The sequence below is a fragment of the Cucurbita pepo genome, chromosome 1, assembly GCF_057944985.1.
Source record: "Cucurbita pepo subsp. pepo isolate OVF chromosome 1, ASM5794498v1, whole genome shotgun sequence".
Classification (NCBI taxonomy): Eukaryota; Viridiplantae; Streptophyta; class Magnoliopsida; order Cucurbitales; family Cucurbitaceae; genus Cucurbita; species Cucurbita pepo.
Window position 1 is genome coordinate 7,180,847 of NC_141798.1, and position 17,284 is coordinate 7,198,130.

Consider the following 17,284-nt stretch of genomic DNA (forward strand, 5'->3'; position numbering starts at 1 on the left):
TCGATCGCATTTAATGAAATAGAAAAAGAAAAATAATAATTAAGAGGGAAATTATTGAACGTGGCCGAAAGATGGATGGATATAAGTGAATTAAAATATGGTGGTGCTTTAATTTTACTGAGAGGACATTATTGCCGACCACTCTTGATATAAATAAATAAATAAATAACTATATACTAAAATATTTGTAATACATTTTGGTATCAATATTGAGCAGATTTTTGTGTATATATATTTAATATATTCCTGAAAGATATGTGAATAATTGGATTTAATAGATATTCAAATTTATGGACATAAATAATTTAAAATCCCTCCAGAGTATACTCGATTTAGAAGGCTATGGAGCTTCTAAAAATAGAAAATAATAGAGATAACCAGTTTTAAAATTATCTTTACCAGACATGTGTTATCATATGTTTTAAAACGGTGAAGTTGATAATGATATATAATAAGATAAAAGTGATACATAATAGGATAAAGTGGATAACCAGACAAAGTAATTGATGTATTTTATAAATTATATATATATATATAACAAATAGTTCTTAAAAAATATATATATAAAAAAAATATAAATTCCAATTAGGAAAAAAAGGCAAAGTTGGCAACTATCTTGTTATAGACCACGTCAGGTCCACGTAGGAAGATATGTTAAGACAGCGCAGAGTCCACGTAGGAAGATAGTAGCTCACCTTCTAAACGTGTCATGTTAGACAAGCTTAGCCAATCCACTTCATTTCCTTACTTGGATGCCACCGTAACATTCTTTCTTAGTAAGTGCAACAATATTTTTTAATTTCTCTAAAAGTCTATAATAAAGGTTTTTAAAGTCAATATATTACAAAATTAAATGATATATTTTATAAATTAAATAGGTATATTATAAAACAAATTGTTCTGGAATGAATATATATATATATATATATATATATATAATTTATAAATTCCAATTAGAAAAAAAGACACATTTGACAACTACCATGTTATAATCCACGTAGACTCCACGTAGGAAAATAATAATTCACCTTCTAAAAGTGTCATGCACCTTCTAAAAGTGTCATGTTACGTGAGATTAGCCAATCCACTCCATGTTCTTATTTGGGTGCCACCATAATATCCCTAAAATGAAAATATTTAAAATTTAGAGCTATAATTAATTATACACAATTATACACAGTAGTATCGAAAATATCTTCCAATATGCAGACTAAATGAAAATATATTATCGGAGCAAATCTATTAGAGAGTATTTTAAAACAATGGCAAACACTCAGTTTTATTTTATAACAATTGTTCTAAAAATCGTCTGTTATATATAATTTTTTTGTTTTAAAATTCAAATGGGTTTATTTTACTCCCATGCTCCTCCATGCTTAATATTTTAAATGTTTTAATACTAATAAAAAAAAAATAAAAAAATAAAAAAATAAAAAAAAATCTCTAAATCTAGGTACCTTGAATTCAGAGGTCTTTCTAATAAGTAGCTAAGCTTAGAATGCACATGGCCATCTTGGCCACCTTTATGAGGTTTCTTATTCTAAATCTTTAATCAAAATTACTGCTTGCATTTTCTAAACTTTTAGATGGAGCGTGTTAACAGGAATGTTTTATTGTAGGGTCCCACATTAGTTGGAGATGGGAAGGAAACATTTCTTATAAAGGTGTGGAAAACTATTGATGCCTTTTAAAATCCTGAGTCTAGCAAAGACTCTGGCCTCCCAAGAGATGGATTGTGAAGTCTCACATCGATTGGAGAGAGAAACAAAACATTTTTTATTAACGCGTGAGACGTTCTTTTAAATCGTGAAGTTGATGGTGATATGTGTTTATGGATGAAAGTGTGTATTGTAGTGGGGTCGTAGGAGTAAGGAAGAAGTAGCCATTGTTGAATAAGAAAGTCAAGATTTGGATAGCGGCAAAAACGTGTACAGATCTGGGTCACGCTTTACGCACACAGCTGTATTTTATTGTTTAGTTCATACTGCCTTTATAAGAACGTTACCACTGCATTGATTTGCTGCATACATCTTCTTCGTGTTCATTTTTTTTGTTAATATTATTATTATTATTTTATTTTTTTTTTGTTTCTAGTCATAGCCATGGCCGATTCTCCATTGCTGGAATGGGTCGAGAATCGCAGGGAGACGACATGGGATGCTTTCTTTACGGAGGCGAAGACTGTTGGGCTCTTAGCGGCCCCATTGGCTGCTATCAATCTGTCTCAGTTCTTGATACAGACTGGTTCTTTGATGATTGTAGGTCATATCGATGAACTCGCTCTCTCAAGCACCGCCATAGCCGTCTCTTTAGCTGCTGTTACAGGATTCAGTGTGCTTGTAAGTTCCTCTCCTTTCTCATCAATGTAGTTCATATGTATTCTAGGGTTCAATGTTCTGAAATACTTTCCTGTAGATCTGTAATCTTCAAATTATTGCTTACTCCATTTCAATCATTAAGATTACTTCCGTGAATCCTCTGAAATCAATTGGTTTGCTAAGTTATCCTCTGAATTCGTTCTTAGAAGCCTGATTGTGATGTTCTTTAAACTAAACTTGCAGATAGGCATGGCTAGTGCACTTGAAACACTATGTGGGCAAGCTTATGGGGCAGGACAGTATCATAAATTTGGGAATCATGTTTACACTGCTATATTGTGTCTGCTGTTTGTTTGCCTCCCTATAACTCTGTTATGGATCAACATTGGGAAGCTACTTGTGTTGATTGGGCAGGATCCTTTGATATCACGTGAAGTTGGGAAGTTCATGATTTGGCTTATTCCTGCGCTCTTCGCTTACGCATTTCTACATCCACTTATGAGATATTATCAGATGCAAGTTTTTGTTCTTCCCATGCTCATATTTAGTTGGATTACCTTTTGTTTGCACATACCTCTCTGTTGGGTTTTGGTGTATAAAACTGGACTCAAGAACCTTGGTGGAGCCTTGGCCATGAATATTTCATATTGGTTCAATGTGATTCTTCTTGCTTTATATATGAAATTTTCCCCCAAGTGTGAAAAAACTCGCGGTGTTGTTTCTATGGAGCTGTTTAAAGGAATTGGTGTCTTCCTTCACTTCGCTATCCCTTCTGCTGTCATGACTTGGTAATCTACTTTCACTTTCTTTGTGTTCTTGATCTTGAATAATCGATATGGGGTTTTTGATTTGAGTTTAATGGTGGTGATTGCAGCCTTAGTTGGTGGTCATTTGAGCTGATTATCTTATTGGCTGGGTTTCTGCCTAATCCAGAGCTGGAGTCTTCAGTTCTATCTGTTTGGTAATCTTCAAAATCCTCCCTCAATCGAAAAAAAAAAAAACGAGTTTCTTTTGAATCAAATGGAAAATGATTGAAATATGACATTTATGAACAGCTTCAATACCATGACAACAATATTTACAATAGCATATGGAATCGGCAGTTCTGGCAGGTATGCATCAAGACATACATACCTTTGCAAATTTTCTTGTTCATGAATGAATCAGTCATTTTGAAAGGATTGCTTTTGTTCTTGGTGCTGCAGTACTAGAGTTTCAAATGAATTAGGAGCTGGGAAGCCGCAAGCTGCTCGTGTAGCTGCTGGAGCATCGATATTTCTTGCAGTTGTGTCGATCATCATAGTGAGCATGGTTCTGTTCGCTCTTCGTCATGTTTTTGGTTATGCCTTCAGCAGCGATAGAGAAGTTGTGGATTATGTTGCTGTCATGGCTCCCTTAGTTTGTCTATCAATCATTTTTGATGCCATTCAAGGGGTCGTTTCTGGTAGTTAAAACAAAACTTGTGTGTTTAATGTCAATAAGCCTCGACTTTCTTCTCACGGCTAGTTTATCTGTTTTATTATTGTTGAAACAGGCATTATAAGAGGATGTGGTTGGCAGCGTATTGGGGCTTATATAAACTTAGGGGCTTATTATCTCTGTGGAAATCCAGCTGCTTTAGCTCTTGGTTTCTTGGCAAATCTGAAAGGGAGGGGCCTGTGGATCGGCATCCAAAGCGGCGCTTTCGTGCAGATGCTTCTACTATCGATCGTCATGAGCCGTGTAAATTGGGAAAAACAGGTCCAAATCTTCAGCCTCTCTTGAATCTTATTCCATTTCATGTGTTTTCTTGTTTGATGAAAAGCTGATAAACATACATTTGTTGATGGTTTTTAGTTCGAACATAGTATGAACCAAATGAACATTGTTTTGTGCTGTGATGTTACAGGCGGATGAAGCAAGGGAGAGGATGTATGAAGACAAAGGGCTTGTAAATAAATATGAGGCGCCAAGTGCTTGAATGCTGATTCTGTGTTCTGTGCTACATGAGATATTAGAAGAATATTTGATGCAAAGACCCACACCCGTTGGGTACTTAACTTTGATTTGAAGCCATTGGAGCCAGCACTGCTTTGATCCAGCTCTTAATTGTTGTGTGCATGTTTGGGAGTGGTCTTATAAACGTGTCCAAGTGGTCTCGCTCAATTTTGATGCTTTTAAAGTTTACCTAACTATGTATCGATTTGTCAATTTGGGTAAAAACGTGAATAAATACAAAGTAATTATCACCTCAAAAATTCTACTTACTCCTTAATTGTTAATATGTTTAATTTACTTTACTATTTACTGTTCATAATTATGATAATTATATCTTTACTTTAATAAAAGTCAAAATAAGGCAACTACTATGTTGAAAAATATGACTTGTGTGATAATTATTTGTTTTTTATTAATAAAATATTTTATTTATTTTTTTTGGACACAATTGCTCTCTAGAGACATTTTGACTCTCCTTTTCTAGGCTATTTATCATTCTTGCTTGCTTACTTCGTTCTTGCCTCAGCTACTCTTCCACTTTTTTAGGTTTCTTCCGAGTTAAAACAATAGATTTTGCATTCGCCAATGAATTGGATCGGCAGCGATTTGATCAATACTGATAGAATTTTTGTCTAGTGTAGGATGAGATTCTTAATGGATTCTCTATATCATCATTTTTAATAAAATTTTGGAATTGGTAGTCAAATTAAAAAAATAGAAATAAAATTTATTCAAATTGTGAGTTAAATTAGGTGAATATTGATGTTAAATTTAGATTTATAATTTATATATTTGAATGGAATAAGAATAAAAATATAATAAAAATAGATAGTGAATAGCTAATTTTGATTCCGTAGAGGTTGGCAAATTGTATTTTATGGGGTTTCCAATGATTGGTCCATGTTGAACGCAAGGGGACACCAAAGAGACAACTGGCCTGACATTGCCCCATCAAATCATATACAACAGTGAGCAAAATGCATCCGCCTGACTTTAACTGAGATCCGCCGATTCCTATTAATTGGATATGCTCTAAAGTCAAACACTATTATTTTAATTTTTATATTTACAACTTCGGATCTTTAAATTTAGATTTTATTCTTTCATCAAATTTTAAAATTAATTAAAATTAATGTCTAGAGTTTAATAAAATAACACCATAATTTTTAATTTAAAAATTATGTAATACTTCTCCAGATTGGTGTCACTTCATTTAATATTTTTATTCCATCTAAGCATGTTTTAACGTTTTAATTATCTACTAAATGTTGTTCTATTTGTACGACCCAGTTAATATTGTTGCTTACTTGAAGAGCTGTTTCGAGTGTTGGTTTAGAAAAATAAATAAATAACTGAGTTTTGAAAGATGGACGGGAATCATGAACTTTGTGTGTTTGTGATACGAGTTGGGTTGGTTGAATTTTTTGGATTTAATGGATTTTGATTAGTTCTTATTCTTAATAATTTGAAAATAAAAATATATTTTAAAATATTAACAAATGTAAGCAAGTTAGACAACTATATTATTGATTAAATTTAGATATAGACAAATGAAATAGATAATGACAATGTAATAATTCAACATTTTTTTAAGGAAAAATGGTTTGCCCAAAGTTTCAAATAGAAACTATGGGTCTGGATACCACAACTCATCCCAGTTAAATTAATAAAAATATTCTTCAACTTTATTTTTTATTTTAAAAAATTTTAAAAATACTATTATCTATTAGTTTTTTATTTTTAAAATATCTTTTAAAATTTCAAAAGTTTTCGTTAATATTCTTATACTTAAAAAATCATTTTAAAATTTTTATAAAAAAATTTAAAAATATGGTACGGAACTCATTTAAAAAATATTTATAATTTTAAAAAATAATATTAAAAAATTCCAAAAATAATTTAAAAGTAAACTACTAAATATTTTTATAAAATATTAATAATAAGAGTATGTTTTTTTAGATTTTATAAAAGTCATAGATATTATTAAAAAAAAAATTTAAAAGTTAAAAATATGTTAAGTTATCTATTTTTCGTATTATTTTGAAGTTTATTTAATATTTGAATATCTATTTCTCCATTTTAAATTTCAACTTTTTATTTGTATATTTTTTTAAAAAATCCAATAGTTTCTATTTTCTCGTGATTCCAGACTTTGGCGCTGAGAAAGGCTTCTTCTTCTATTTTTTTTTTTTTTTTTTTTTTTTTTTTTTTTCATTTTTCACTGTAAATTGCTCTGACCAATGCGCATGGAGTCGGTTTCTGTGTGCTTATAATGCTCTCTCATTCCTCCGTATATGGCGAAGAAGAAAAAGTGGAATAGTTTTCACTTTTAATCATATTTTAAAGGGAGAGAGGATGAATCAGGAGCAAGATGTCATTCTTGAATGGCACCCTAAACGTGTCCTGATTGTGTTACGTTTTGTATACACCTGTATTTTACTCTTTCTCACCTTTAAAACTACATTGATTTCTGTAATTTTCTTCGTAAGTGTTCCATTTGTTTTTGTTTCTAACTTCAGCCATGGCCGATTTCCCATTGCTTGAATGGGTCGAGAATCGCCGGGAGACAACATGGGCTGCTTGCTTTGCGGAGGCGAAGACTGTTGGGTTCTTAGCGGTTCCATTGGTTGCCATTAATCTTTCTCAGTTCTTGATACAGACTGGTTCTTTGATGGTTGTGGGTCATCTCGATCAACTCGCTCTCTCCAGCACTGCCATAGCCGTTTCTTTAGCTGCTGTTTCAGGGTTCAGTGTGCTTGTAAGTTCCTCCCCTTTCTCATCAATGTATGTATTGGATACGTTTGGAAGTTTATATGTAGGATGTGGGTTTGATTTGTTTATAGTATCATTAATGGCAGGCAAATGGATTCCTTATATATTCACTAGCGTTTGAGAAAATTTCTTGAGTTCTTCCTTTGATGATAGAGAGTTTGATCTGGGTCTGTGTCCAATGGAAGTGGGTTAAACGTCTTAGGTTATGAAATTAGTATTATGAAGTCAAGAATGGAGTTCCCCACTAGGGAATACTAGAGTTTTATACATTTCTTCTGGCGCCACTAGGGAATGCAAAAGACCGCTGAGGTCATTTTTTTATGGTAATACTTTGAAAGTTGAGGGAGCATGCTACTAACCATATGGTATGTTGAAGATTGTTGGGAGGGAGCCCCACGTTGGCGAATTAAGGGATGATCATGGGTTTATAAGCAAGTAACACTATCTCCATTGGTATAAGGCCTTTTGGGGCAACCAAAAGCAAAGCCATGAGAGCTTATGCTCAAAGTGGACAATATTATACTAGTGTGGAGAGTCGTGATTCCTAACATGCCCTTAACTTAGCCATGTCAATATAATCATCAAGTGTCGAACAAAGAAGTTGTGAGCCTCGAAGGTATAGTCAAAAGTGACTCAAGTGTCGAACAAAAGGTGTATTTTGTTCGAGGGATCTAGAGAAAGGAGTTGAGCCTCAATTAAGGGGAGGCTAGGCCTCAGGGAGGCTCTATGGTGTACTTTGTTCGAGGAGAGGATTGTTGAGGATTGTTGAGAGGGAGCTCTACATTGGTGAATTAAGGGGATGATCATGGGTTTATAAGCAAGGAACACTATTGCCGTTGGTATGCGACCTTTTGGGAAAACCAAAAGCAAAATCATGAGAGCTTATGCTCAAAGTGGACAATAGTATACTATTATGGAGAGTCGTGATTCCTAACATACTACTCACCATAGCGGAGCGATAATTGATATATACTCATTTTCTTAAAATCGTTGTTCACATACCAATTTTTTGTACAGTTTGGTGTTGCTTACCAGTTAATGCCAAAATGATGTAAATTACACTTGATAAAGGAATCTAATAAGTCCCAATTTTCAGAATACTTCCCTGTTGATCTGTAATATTCACATTATTATATATTGCATTTCCGTGATTAAGATTACTTCCATGATTCCTCTATTTTATGCAAGCAATTGGTTTGCCTTTCATGAGAAACGATGAATCTGTAGTCTATTTGGTTTTCTAAGTTATCATCTGAATTCGTTCTTAGAAGCCTGACTGGGATGTTCTTTAAACTAAACTTGCAGATAGGCATGGCTAGTGCTCTTGAAACTCTATGTGGGCAAGCTTATGGGGCAGGACAATATCAAAAATTTGGAAATCATGTTTACACTGCTATATTGTGTCTGCTATTTGTTTGCCTCCCTATAACTCTGTTATGGATCAACATTGGGAAGCTACTTGTTTTGGTTGGGCAGGATCCTTTGATATCACGTGAAGTTGGGAAGTTCATGATTTGGCTTATTCCTGGGCTCATTGCTTTTGCATTTCTGCACCCACTTATGAGATATTATCAGATGCAAGTTTTTGTGCTTCCCATGCTCATGTTTAGTTGGATCACCTTTTGTTTGCACATACCCCTCTGTTGGGTTTTGGTGTTTAAAACTGGACTCAAAAACCTTGGTGGAGCTTTAGCCATAAGTATTTCATATTGGTTGAATGTGATTCTTCTTGCTTTATATATGAAATTTTCCCCCAAGTGTGAAAAAACTCGTGGTGTTATTTCTATGGAGCTGTTCAAAGGAATTGGACTCTTCCTTCACTTTGCTATCCCTTCTGCAGTCATGACTTGGTAATCTACTTTCGCTTTCTTCGCGTTCATCGTCTCGAATAATCAATATGGGGGGTTTTGGTTTGATTTTATTGGTGGTGATTGCAGCCTTAGTTGGTGGTCATTTGAGCTGATTATTTTGTTGTCTGGGATTCTGCCAAATCCAGAGCTAGAGTCTTCAGTTCTATCTGTTTGGTAATTTTCAATTACCCCCAATTGAAAAAAAAGAGTCATTAAATGGAAAATGATTGAAATATGACTTGTATGAACAGCTTCAATACATTGACAACAATATTTACAGTACCATATGGAATTGGCAGTGCAGGCAGGTATGCATTAAGACATCCTTTGCAAATTTTCTAGTTGTCATGAATAAATCAGTCGTTTTGAATGGATTGCTTTTGTTCTTGTAATTGGTTCTGCAGTACCAGAGTTTCAAATGAACTAGGAGCTGGGAAGCCGCAAGCTGCTCGTGTAGCTGCCTGGGCTGCAATATTTCTTGCAGTTGTGGCAATCATCATAGTGAGCGTGGTCCTGTTTGCTCTTCGTCATGTTTTCGGTTATGCTTTCAGCAACGAAAAAGAAGTTGTGGATTATGTTGCTGTCATGGCTCCCCTAGTTTGTATATCAATTGTTTTGGATGCCATTCAAGGGGTCCTCTCTGGTATAATAATTCTGTAGAGCTTCCGGCGTTTAATGTCAATAAGCCTTGGCTTTCTTCGCACGGCTAGTTGATCTGTTTTATTATTGTTGAAACAGGCATTATAAGAGGATGTGGTTGGCAGCGTGTTGGGGCTTATATAAACTTAGGGGCTTTTTATCTCTGTGGAAATCCAGCTGCTTTAGCTCTTGGTTTCTTGGCAAATCTGAGAGGGAGGGGCCTGTGGATTGGCATCCAAAGCGGGGCTTTCGTGCAGATGCTTCTACTCGCAATCGTCCTGAGCCGTGTAAATTGGGAAAAACAGGTCCAAATCTTCAGCCTCTCTTGAATTATATCCCATTTCATGGTTTTCTTGTTTGATGAAAAGCTGAGAAACACACATTTGTTGGTGGTTTTAGTTCTAAGAAACGTCTTCTTATTTGAACATAGTATCAACCTCCAATACAAAAATGAAGTTTTAAACTCCCATGTTGATGAAAAGACAGGAAAACAGTGAAATAATGGCAAATTCTTTTGTGCTGATGTGCTGGGAATCTGTTCCTGTCGTGTTACAGGCAGATGAAGCTAGGGAAAGGATCTTTGAAGGAAAAGGGTTAGTGAATAATGAGGAGCAAGGTGGTTGATCGGTGGTTCTGTCTTCTGAGCTAACTTGTGATCAGCAGTTAAAGTTGAGATATTGGAAGAGAAACTTGTTGCACTTCGGGTACTTTTGTTTTACCTCGAGTTATTATGTCGTGCTGTTTTGTTTAACCTAGAGTTTTGAAGCCTCAAATTATTGTTTCGTGCTGTTTTGTTTAACCTAACCTAGAGTTCTAAAGCTTCAAATTATTGTGTCGTGTTGTTTTGTTTAACCTGGAGTTCTGAAGCCTCGAGTCATTGAGTCGTGCTGTTCTGTTTAACCTGGAGTTCTGAAGCCTCGAGTTATTGTGTCGTGCTGTTCTGTTTAACCTGGAGTTCTGAAGTCTCGAGTTATTATGTTGTGCTGTTTTGCTTAACCTGAAGTTCTGAAGCCTCGAGTTATTATGTCGTGTTGTTTTGTTTAACCTGGAGTTCTGAAGCCTCGAGTCATTGAGTCGTGCTGTTCTGTTTAACCTGGAGTTCTGAAGCCTCGAGTTATTGTGTCGTGCTGTTCTGTTTAACCTGGAGTTCTGAAGCCTCGAGTTATTTGTGTCGTGCTGTTCTGTTTAACCTGGAGTTCTGAAGCCTTGAGTTATTGTGTCGTGCTGTTCTGTTTACCTGAAGTTCTGAAGTCTCGAGTTCTTATGTTGTGCTGTTTTGCTTAACCTGAAGTTCTGAAGCCTCGAGTTATTATGTCATGTTGTTTTGTTTAACTTGGAGTTCTGAAGCCTCGAGTTATTCTGTCGTGTTGTCTTGTTTAACTTGGAGTTCTGAAGCCTCGAGTTATTCTGTCGTGTTGTCGTGTTTAACTTGGAGTTCTGAAGCCTCGGGTTATTCTGTCGTGTTGTCTTGTTTAACTTGGAGTTCTGAAGCCTGTTACTATATTATGTTGTTTTGTTTAATCTGGAGTTTTGAAGTTTCGAGTTATTATGTCGTGTTGTTTTGTATAACCTGGAGGTCTGAAGCCTCGAGTTATTATGTCGTGTTGTTTTGTATAATCTGGAGTTCTGAAGCCTCGAGTTATTATGTCGTGCTGTTTTGTTTAACCTGAAATTCTGAAGCCTCGAGTTTTTATGTCGTGTTATCTTGTTTAACCTAGAATTTTGAAGTATATAATAGTGTAATACAATACAATACAATGTTTTAGAAATTAATTTATACTATTCTATGAATATTTTACTAACATTTATTTTTGTAAGTACCAATTTTGAGTTTATTAATAATACGTTAAGCTACTTTCCATTTAATCATCTTGAAATGTGAATTTTAATTTGTAAATATGAAATTAATGCAAAAAAAAAAAAAAACAAAAAAAACAAAAAAAACAAAAAAAACAAATTGAGGTGAGTTTTATTAATATTGTTATAATTGAATTTTGTTTTAAATTATTTTATGTAAGTTTGGCATGAAATAGGAAAAAAACAAAAGTCGATGATTTTTTTATAATTTGGAAGGAAAGAAAGATAAAATAATAAATAATAATAATAAAATAAAAAGGAGTGGGATTTGGGATGGGTTGAAGAGATGCAAGAGCGACGTCGTTTTATTCTCTATAAAGTGTAAACCCCAGCAAATAATTACGGCTTGCTCAGGCCATCGGAACACGATTCTCAATACTGCCGTCACTCAGAATCAACCAAGTGCACCCCATTCTCAGAGGGATTCGCTCGCCGACTGTGATGGGGAAACCGGATAAAGAGCGCCTCATTCGAACTCTCAACTCGCATCTGAACACCATCCATGAAACTTTGCAGGTTTGTTTGTAAAATTGCATTTCGATGGATACTCAGCCTTCCGATATGATTTCACTTTTCATCTTTTCACTTGTAGATGTTGGATCAAAATCCATCGTCTTCCCTTGAAAAGCTGAGCTGGGAGGATGTTCTGAAAATGAGCGACCAAGTCTACAAGCAGGCGACTATCGGTATGATTTCGCTTCGTTTATCATTATTCTCAGTGTTTCTATGGTTTTTCTTCAACTTTTGGGGTGGGAGGATCGAATTTACGTGTGCATTGTTTTGTAAATTGTAAATTGTGATTGCGTTTCTGCAGGCATCTCTGTTTTTGATGTTTTGATTTGAAATTCTGCTTTACGTTTTAAGTTCTAAGAATCTCCCAAACGATTAGATATTTGTTGATTGCATTTATGTCCCTAAAATTTGATTTCTCGTAGTTGATGAGTAATGGCACGAATTTGATTGGTTGTATATTTTGTTTGCCCTGTAGCTGGAATGGTGTGGACTGGAGGAAGACTAGAAGTTACAGAAATTGAGGAAAACATGGCATCTTACTTCAATATGCTGCAGGGTTTCCTCCTGGTTTCCCATGGGAGTAAAGTGGGTGCTGGCCCTACTTTATCTTCTGTTATCCATGCATCTGTGAAGCAAGTAATTGATTCAAGTTCTAAGTTATGGAAGGAATCCATCTCTTTATATGGTAAATGAATATTCCTCTTCTTTCTATCGTTAATTTCCAGCCAAATTTTTCTTCATGATGTATACGTTCAGAACTATTCTCTACAGTCATAAACCCGAGTAGCTTGGACTAATATTAGGTTATCCCACAGGGAAAGTTTTGAAGAATAAGTTTATTGTTTGCTGTTACTTTTTCTGCTTCGGGACCTCTTTGATATATGATCTAGATCTTGTTGTACATTGATTTTTTTTGTTTGATTCATCATTTTCTAGTGTCTACTTGTGTCATTTTTTATGTTCAAACGGCTCTGGATGTCGTTTCGATTGAACCGAACAAGTAGTGACCAAGAATTTTGACCTCATATATTTTGTATAATGTTGCAACTATAATGCATTGATTCAAGAAATCTGACGCTGAATTATGGAAGATGATGGTTTATTTGAACTCCCATGATATCAGTTGGAGACTTGGAGTACCCTTGAGTTCATGTTAAACTAGACTATCTATTACAGTATCATGGAGTACTGATGATAGGGTTAAATTCATTTATTCGTTGTTGTGAAATCATGTTTGCAATTTTGTTCTACTCTTTTGATAGAACTAGTGTTAACCTTGGTGAATGAACTTTTCAGGACCTCGGGATAGTAAGGATCAAAACCAAGTAGTTCCGCAGTTGGTTGGTGCAGTTTGGGAAGCTTGCTCTGCTCTTAAGAAAGCTCCTTCCACAAATGTAACTGCAATTGGCCGAGCACTAATGCAGGTTGGTGTATCAGTGAAGGACGTCCTCCGAGAAATGAAGGAGCTTAAACAAGGTCCCTCCGACTTGGACGACGCTCCCGAAGAATCATCTAACAAAGTTGACAGCAGTTTGCACTCGCAGGACGAGGGTAATACAAGCGATGATGCCGATATAGGTGACGATTTATCAGCCGAAGAGATGAGAGTTGCTCAATCTGCTATTAGCATCATATCTTCAATACTTCAAGTTATTAAGGAACTCATTCGCTCTATCACTAGTTTGCTTAAGCTGGAAAATGAAACCAACGAAAGTAAGTTAGCAACCTTGGAGAATCTATTGAGGCTATGCCAAGGAATTGGAGTGCAGGTGGACGAGCTTGGAGCTTGTCTTTACCCCCCACAAGAGGTCCCTGCCATTAAAGAAGCTTCTGAGAAAATTTCTAGCTTTCTTGACAATATGCAGGCAGAGTTGGGAAGTCTTAATGGTAATTCGGAAGGCTTTCTTCAGGCATGCAACAATCTCCGAAATTCATTGAAGCAGCTCGAGATCGAACTAGGTGGCTTCGCAGATTCTGATCTAGAAAGTAGAATGCAGAATGTAACGTTAAACGACTAAACAAGATTATTCATCTAATCTGATATATCTACAGCCTCGGATCCAGTTTTGTTACCATACTGTCTAGTTCTTGTCATGAAAGAAACAGATTTCTATTATTGTGTAATTCATAACCTAAAAAATTACTTATTTTTACAGTGACAAGCAGAGTAGTTTAGAAAGATTCGTGGAACGTATATTCCCTTCTCTTAATTGGTGTTACAATTACACTACACCATAGAATTCCATGAATGTACAGAATTCTCACAGAGCTGAAAAACCAGGGTTGAATCTATCGCCCTGAGAGCTTGACCACCCAGGCACCCCCCAAGTAAAGACCCAGCAGGGGAGCTGCTAGAAGCACCTGAGTTAGGGGGTCTGTTGATGGTGTGAGGACAGCAGCTGCCACCACTGCACCAACAACAACGTATCTCCAAACCGATAACATTTGGTCTCCTGAGACCAGTCCAAGTTGTCCGAGTAGAATCTGTATTACTGGAACCTACAAACAAGATGAAATGAACGCTGTCAAAAAGCTAGCTCCATAGGCAAAATTACCATGAATGGTTTACGATTGTTCCTAAAGGAGAAAGAAAGAATCGGAATTTCTAGGGATTGGCTGGTGACCAGCATTCTAGTGTATGAACAACATTTCTAAGCAAAAAACTTTACCTGGAAAGACAAGCCTGTACTGAACATGAGCACAAGAACGAATTCGAAGTATTGATCTATGGACCACAAGGATTCAACAGCTCCTTCAGCATAACTAACAAAGAAATTTAGAGCTGCTGGTGTCAAAACTATGTAGGAGAAGGCAATTCCTGCATAAAAAAGCACAGAAGAGCCTAGGACGATAGGCCCGAGAAACCGTCTTTCTGCCCTTGTCAATCCTGGAAGAACAAACGCAATAATCTCATAGAGGATGACAGGACTTCCAAGGAGAAGGCCACAGTATCCTGATACCTGGAGCGCACAAGGAGAATTTTATTGTCATTGATCCCCACCAACAACATGAGCTAATATACAACAGCATATGGGAAGTGGAGAATGAATTTTGGAATTAAACACAAATCAGAAACAATATTTAATATTGGGAATGAAGAACGGGCACCCAGCCCATTCATCCCAAGCAGAGAGTTAACCAGGAATGGGCTGCATTTGAATAAAAGAACGAACTCAACCGAAGAACTACAATTGAAACATGCGCTATCTTAAAAAAGGCAAAAAAACTTCCATTTTGAGACAACGACGCGACCCGACCCCTCGCGGAACACTTTTTCACTTCTAAAGTAAGATCCGTGTGAAATTCTCCTCCACAAGACTCTTAATATAAATACACACCAAAAAGATAGATACAGTAAGGAAACTGTTTTATCTCAACATCGAGATACTAACAAATAAAAAGGGTAAGCAACGCCATAGCTTCATTATGTTCGCATATTCAGAAAGCTTCCCAGTGCACAATCATCAAATAACTAAGAAGCTGAGTATTTCAAATAACGATATACAGTGTGTGTACTTTTCTATGTTCTTAATATCTAATTAGATTCTTGTTGTATTTAATAGTGGTTGATAAAAAGAGATTTTTTTTTGTATCACGAGCCATTTTAGTATCAATAGCTATCCAAATGGATGGTAACCAAGCTCACAACTCACAAGTAATTAAAAGTGGTAATACTAATAATGCAATTATATTTCATCATTCAAAGTTCTGACCTTCAATGTTGTAAAGAAAAACTCCCCAGGACCAAGCTGCAGGAACCTTACACCTTGTTCCTTAACTGGAGCTTCAAGAATTAAGACGAGTTCTTTCGAAAATGCAAAGCATCCAAGAATTGCAGCTCCCACCGCCAAAACTGATACAAATATCCTCTGACGTAGTTCTTCAAGATGATCAAACACGCTCATTTCTTTATCATCTGGAAGTAGATCTTTACTGGGATACAGAAAGTTATATACATCACTTTTTTCTGGAGCCCCATTTGTTGAGCTTTCGGCGATATCTATTTATTTTTCCATGAAAAAATGGGGTATTAGCAACTTGTATATCAATTATAGCATCAACTTTCTGAAGCCACATAATTCAATAGGTAGGAACAAATATGTGCAATGAACATTTAAATCTGAAAGCATGAACAGTCCCAATAAGTTTTATCCCTCCTGGATAAAGGATTCACAGAAATCCATTTATGAACTTCTACCTTCAAATCCTGGACTCACGTAAGCTCAGCTAAATATCTAACCAGGACATGCTTCTCTATTAGACACAGGTAATTTCTAGGATTAATCCTATCACGTGCACAATCTAAACAAAATTAAGGACGAACTCTACATAATCCAATTGCTAATAAGGGAAAACCAAAGAAATAAGCAGTTTAACCATGTCACAAAAAGCTTCCAAAATGGTTCGGAATCGCAAACTATAACCAAGCACGATTTTCAGGCGAAAAGACCTTGATATCAACCATGGTTTTGGTAATATTAGTACCTGGCACATCCTCGACTACGGTGGAACGATTACCACCACCCAAATCCGTCATCTGCTTCTCTCTTACGTCGTCATCGACAGCAGAACACACAAATCTGTTGAAATTTCTACGGCTGAGCAAACTGGAGAACCGCAACTTCGACCTTCTCGACGTTGGGCCAATTCGAGCTGAAGCAAGCTGAGAGTGAGAGGTTCTAGCAGAGAAACGGCAGTGACTAAGCTGCAAATGCGATGTCAGAGCACCGCTAATGCTTCCCATATCTTCTGTAGCTTTCTGAATCAAAATCGATGGGGGCTTTCAGCGTTATGCCGAAAAATCAGAACTCCTCCGAAAAATCTAAGTCATCAATTTTTGGACCTTACTTGAGGATGATAATATTTTGGGGGTGTACTTACGTGCTTCCAAGGCTAGAGGCGTAACTTAGCATAAAACTTTGTATCCAGTCTAAAATAAGCTGTCAGCTCAAAATCGGCTCTCAATTTAGGCCCATTAGTTCTATCCGGCCTATAATTTAGGCCCATTAATTCTATCCGGCCTATAATTTGGGCCCATTAATTCTATCTGGCCTATAATTTAGGCCCATTAATTCTCTGGCCTGTAATTTAGGCCCATTAATTCTATCCGGCCTATAATTTAGGCCCACTAATTCTACGGCCCACGATAACGACTTCAGATCTTCGAAAATTTTCATTTAATAGTAGGCAACAATAACTAAATCATTACGTGTCGACAGAGGGTCCATAGATTAAATCGGCTCTCCACCACTCTTGAGCCTTGTGACCTAAGTAAACTACCTTGTGGCACATGTGTGTCACAGCGTGGCAAGCATTCCTTCCGAGACGAATGTCTCAGGCGGCTTCCTTGAAAATGGA

At 36.1% G+C, this 17,284-nt stretch overlaps 4 protein-coding genes across 5 annotated transcripts; 3 read left to right on the plus strand and 1 right to left on the minus strand.

Annotated features, from left to right (window-relative positions):
• The first annotated feature begins 1,998 nt into the window (after positions 1-1,998).
• Positions 1,999-4,555, plus strand: LOC111800087 (protein DETOXIFICATION 12). Its single transcript, XM_023683672.2, has 7 exons — positions 1,999-2,339; positions 2,562-3,106; positions 3,193-3,279; positions 3,374-3,430; positions 3,524-3,762; positions 3,853-4,058; positions 4,207-4,555. The coding sequence occupies exons 1-7, from the start codon at positions 2,103-2,105 to the stop codon at positions 4,276-4,278; spliced, it is 1,443 nt and encodes a 480-aa protein (XP_023539440.2). The 5' UTR covers positions 1,999-2,102; the 3' UTR covers positions 4,279-4,555.
• A 1,948-nt stretch (positions 4,556-6,503) lies between these two features.
• LOC111800094 (protein DETOXIFICATION 12) lies at positions 6,504-11,358 on the plus strand. 2 transcript variants are annotated; one of them, XR_015422347.1, is made up of 9 exons: positions 6,504-6,726; positions 6,815-7,053; positions 8,373-8,917; positions 9,005-9,091; positions 9,169-9,225; positions 9,322-9,560; positions 9,656-9,861; positions 10,112-10,260; positions 10,416-11,358. XR_015422347.1 is itself a non-coding variant. In XM_023683675.2 (8 exons), the coding sequence occupies exons 1-8, from the start codon at positions 6,651-6,653 to the stop codon at positions 10,178-10,180; spliced, it is 1,518 nt and encodes a 505-aa protein (XP_023539443.2). In that variant the 5' UTR covers positions 6,504-6,650; the 3' UTR covers positions 10,181-11,358. The 2 variants fall into 2 exon arrangements, 1 of the variants encoding a protein (XP_023539443.2); XM_023683675.2 differs by having other exon boundaries at positions 10,112-11,358.
• Positions 11,359-11,796: 438 nt separating this feature from the next.
• On the plus strand, positions 11,797-14,001 carry LOC111800101 (uncharacterized). The gene is made up of 4 exons (XM_023683682.2): positions 11,797-11,929; positions 12,006-12,099; positions 12,402-12,611; positions 13,223-14,001. The coding sequence occupies exons 1-4, from the start codon at positions 11,855-11,857 to the stop codon at positions 13,942-13,944; spliced, it is 1,101 nt and encodes a 366-aa protein (XP_023539450.2). The 5' UTR covers positions 11,797-11,854; the 3' UTR covers positions 13,945-14,001.
• Positions 14,002-14,020: 19 nt separating this feature from the next.
• Positions 14,021-16,780, minus strand: APG2 (Sec-independent periplasmic protein translocase). Its single transcript, XM_023683690.2, has 4 exons — positions 16,412-16,780; positions 15,640-15,926; positions 14,596-14,886; positions 14,021-14,425 (listed from the first exon to the last, which is right to left on the minus strand). The coding sequence occupies exons 1-4, from the start codon at positions 16,668-16,670 to the stop codon at positions 14,216-14,218; spliced, it is 1,047 nt and encodes a 348-aa protein (XP_023539458.2). The 5' UTR covers positions 16,671-16,780; the 3' UTR covers positions 14,021-14,215.
• Positions 16,781-17,284: the final 504 nt, after the last annotated feature.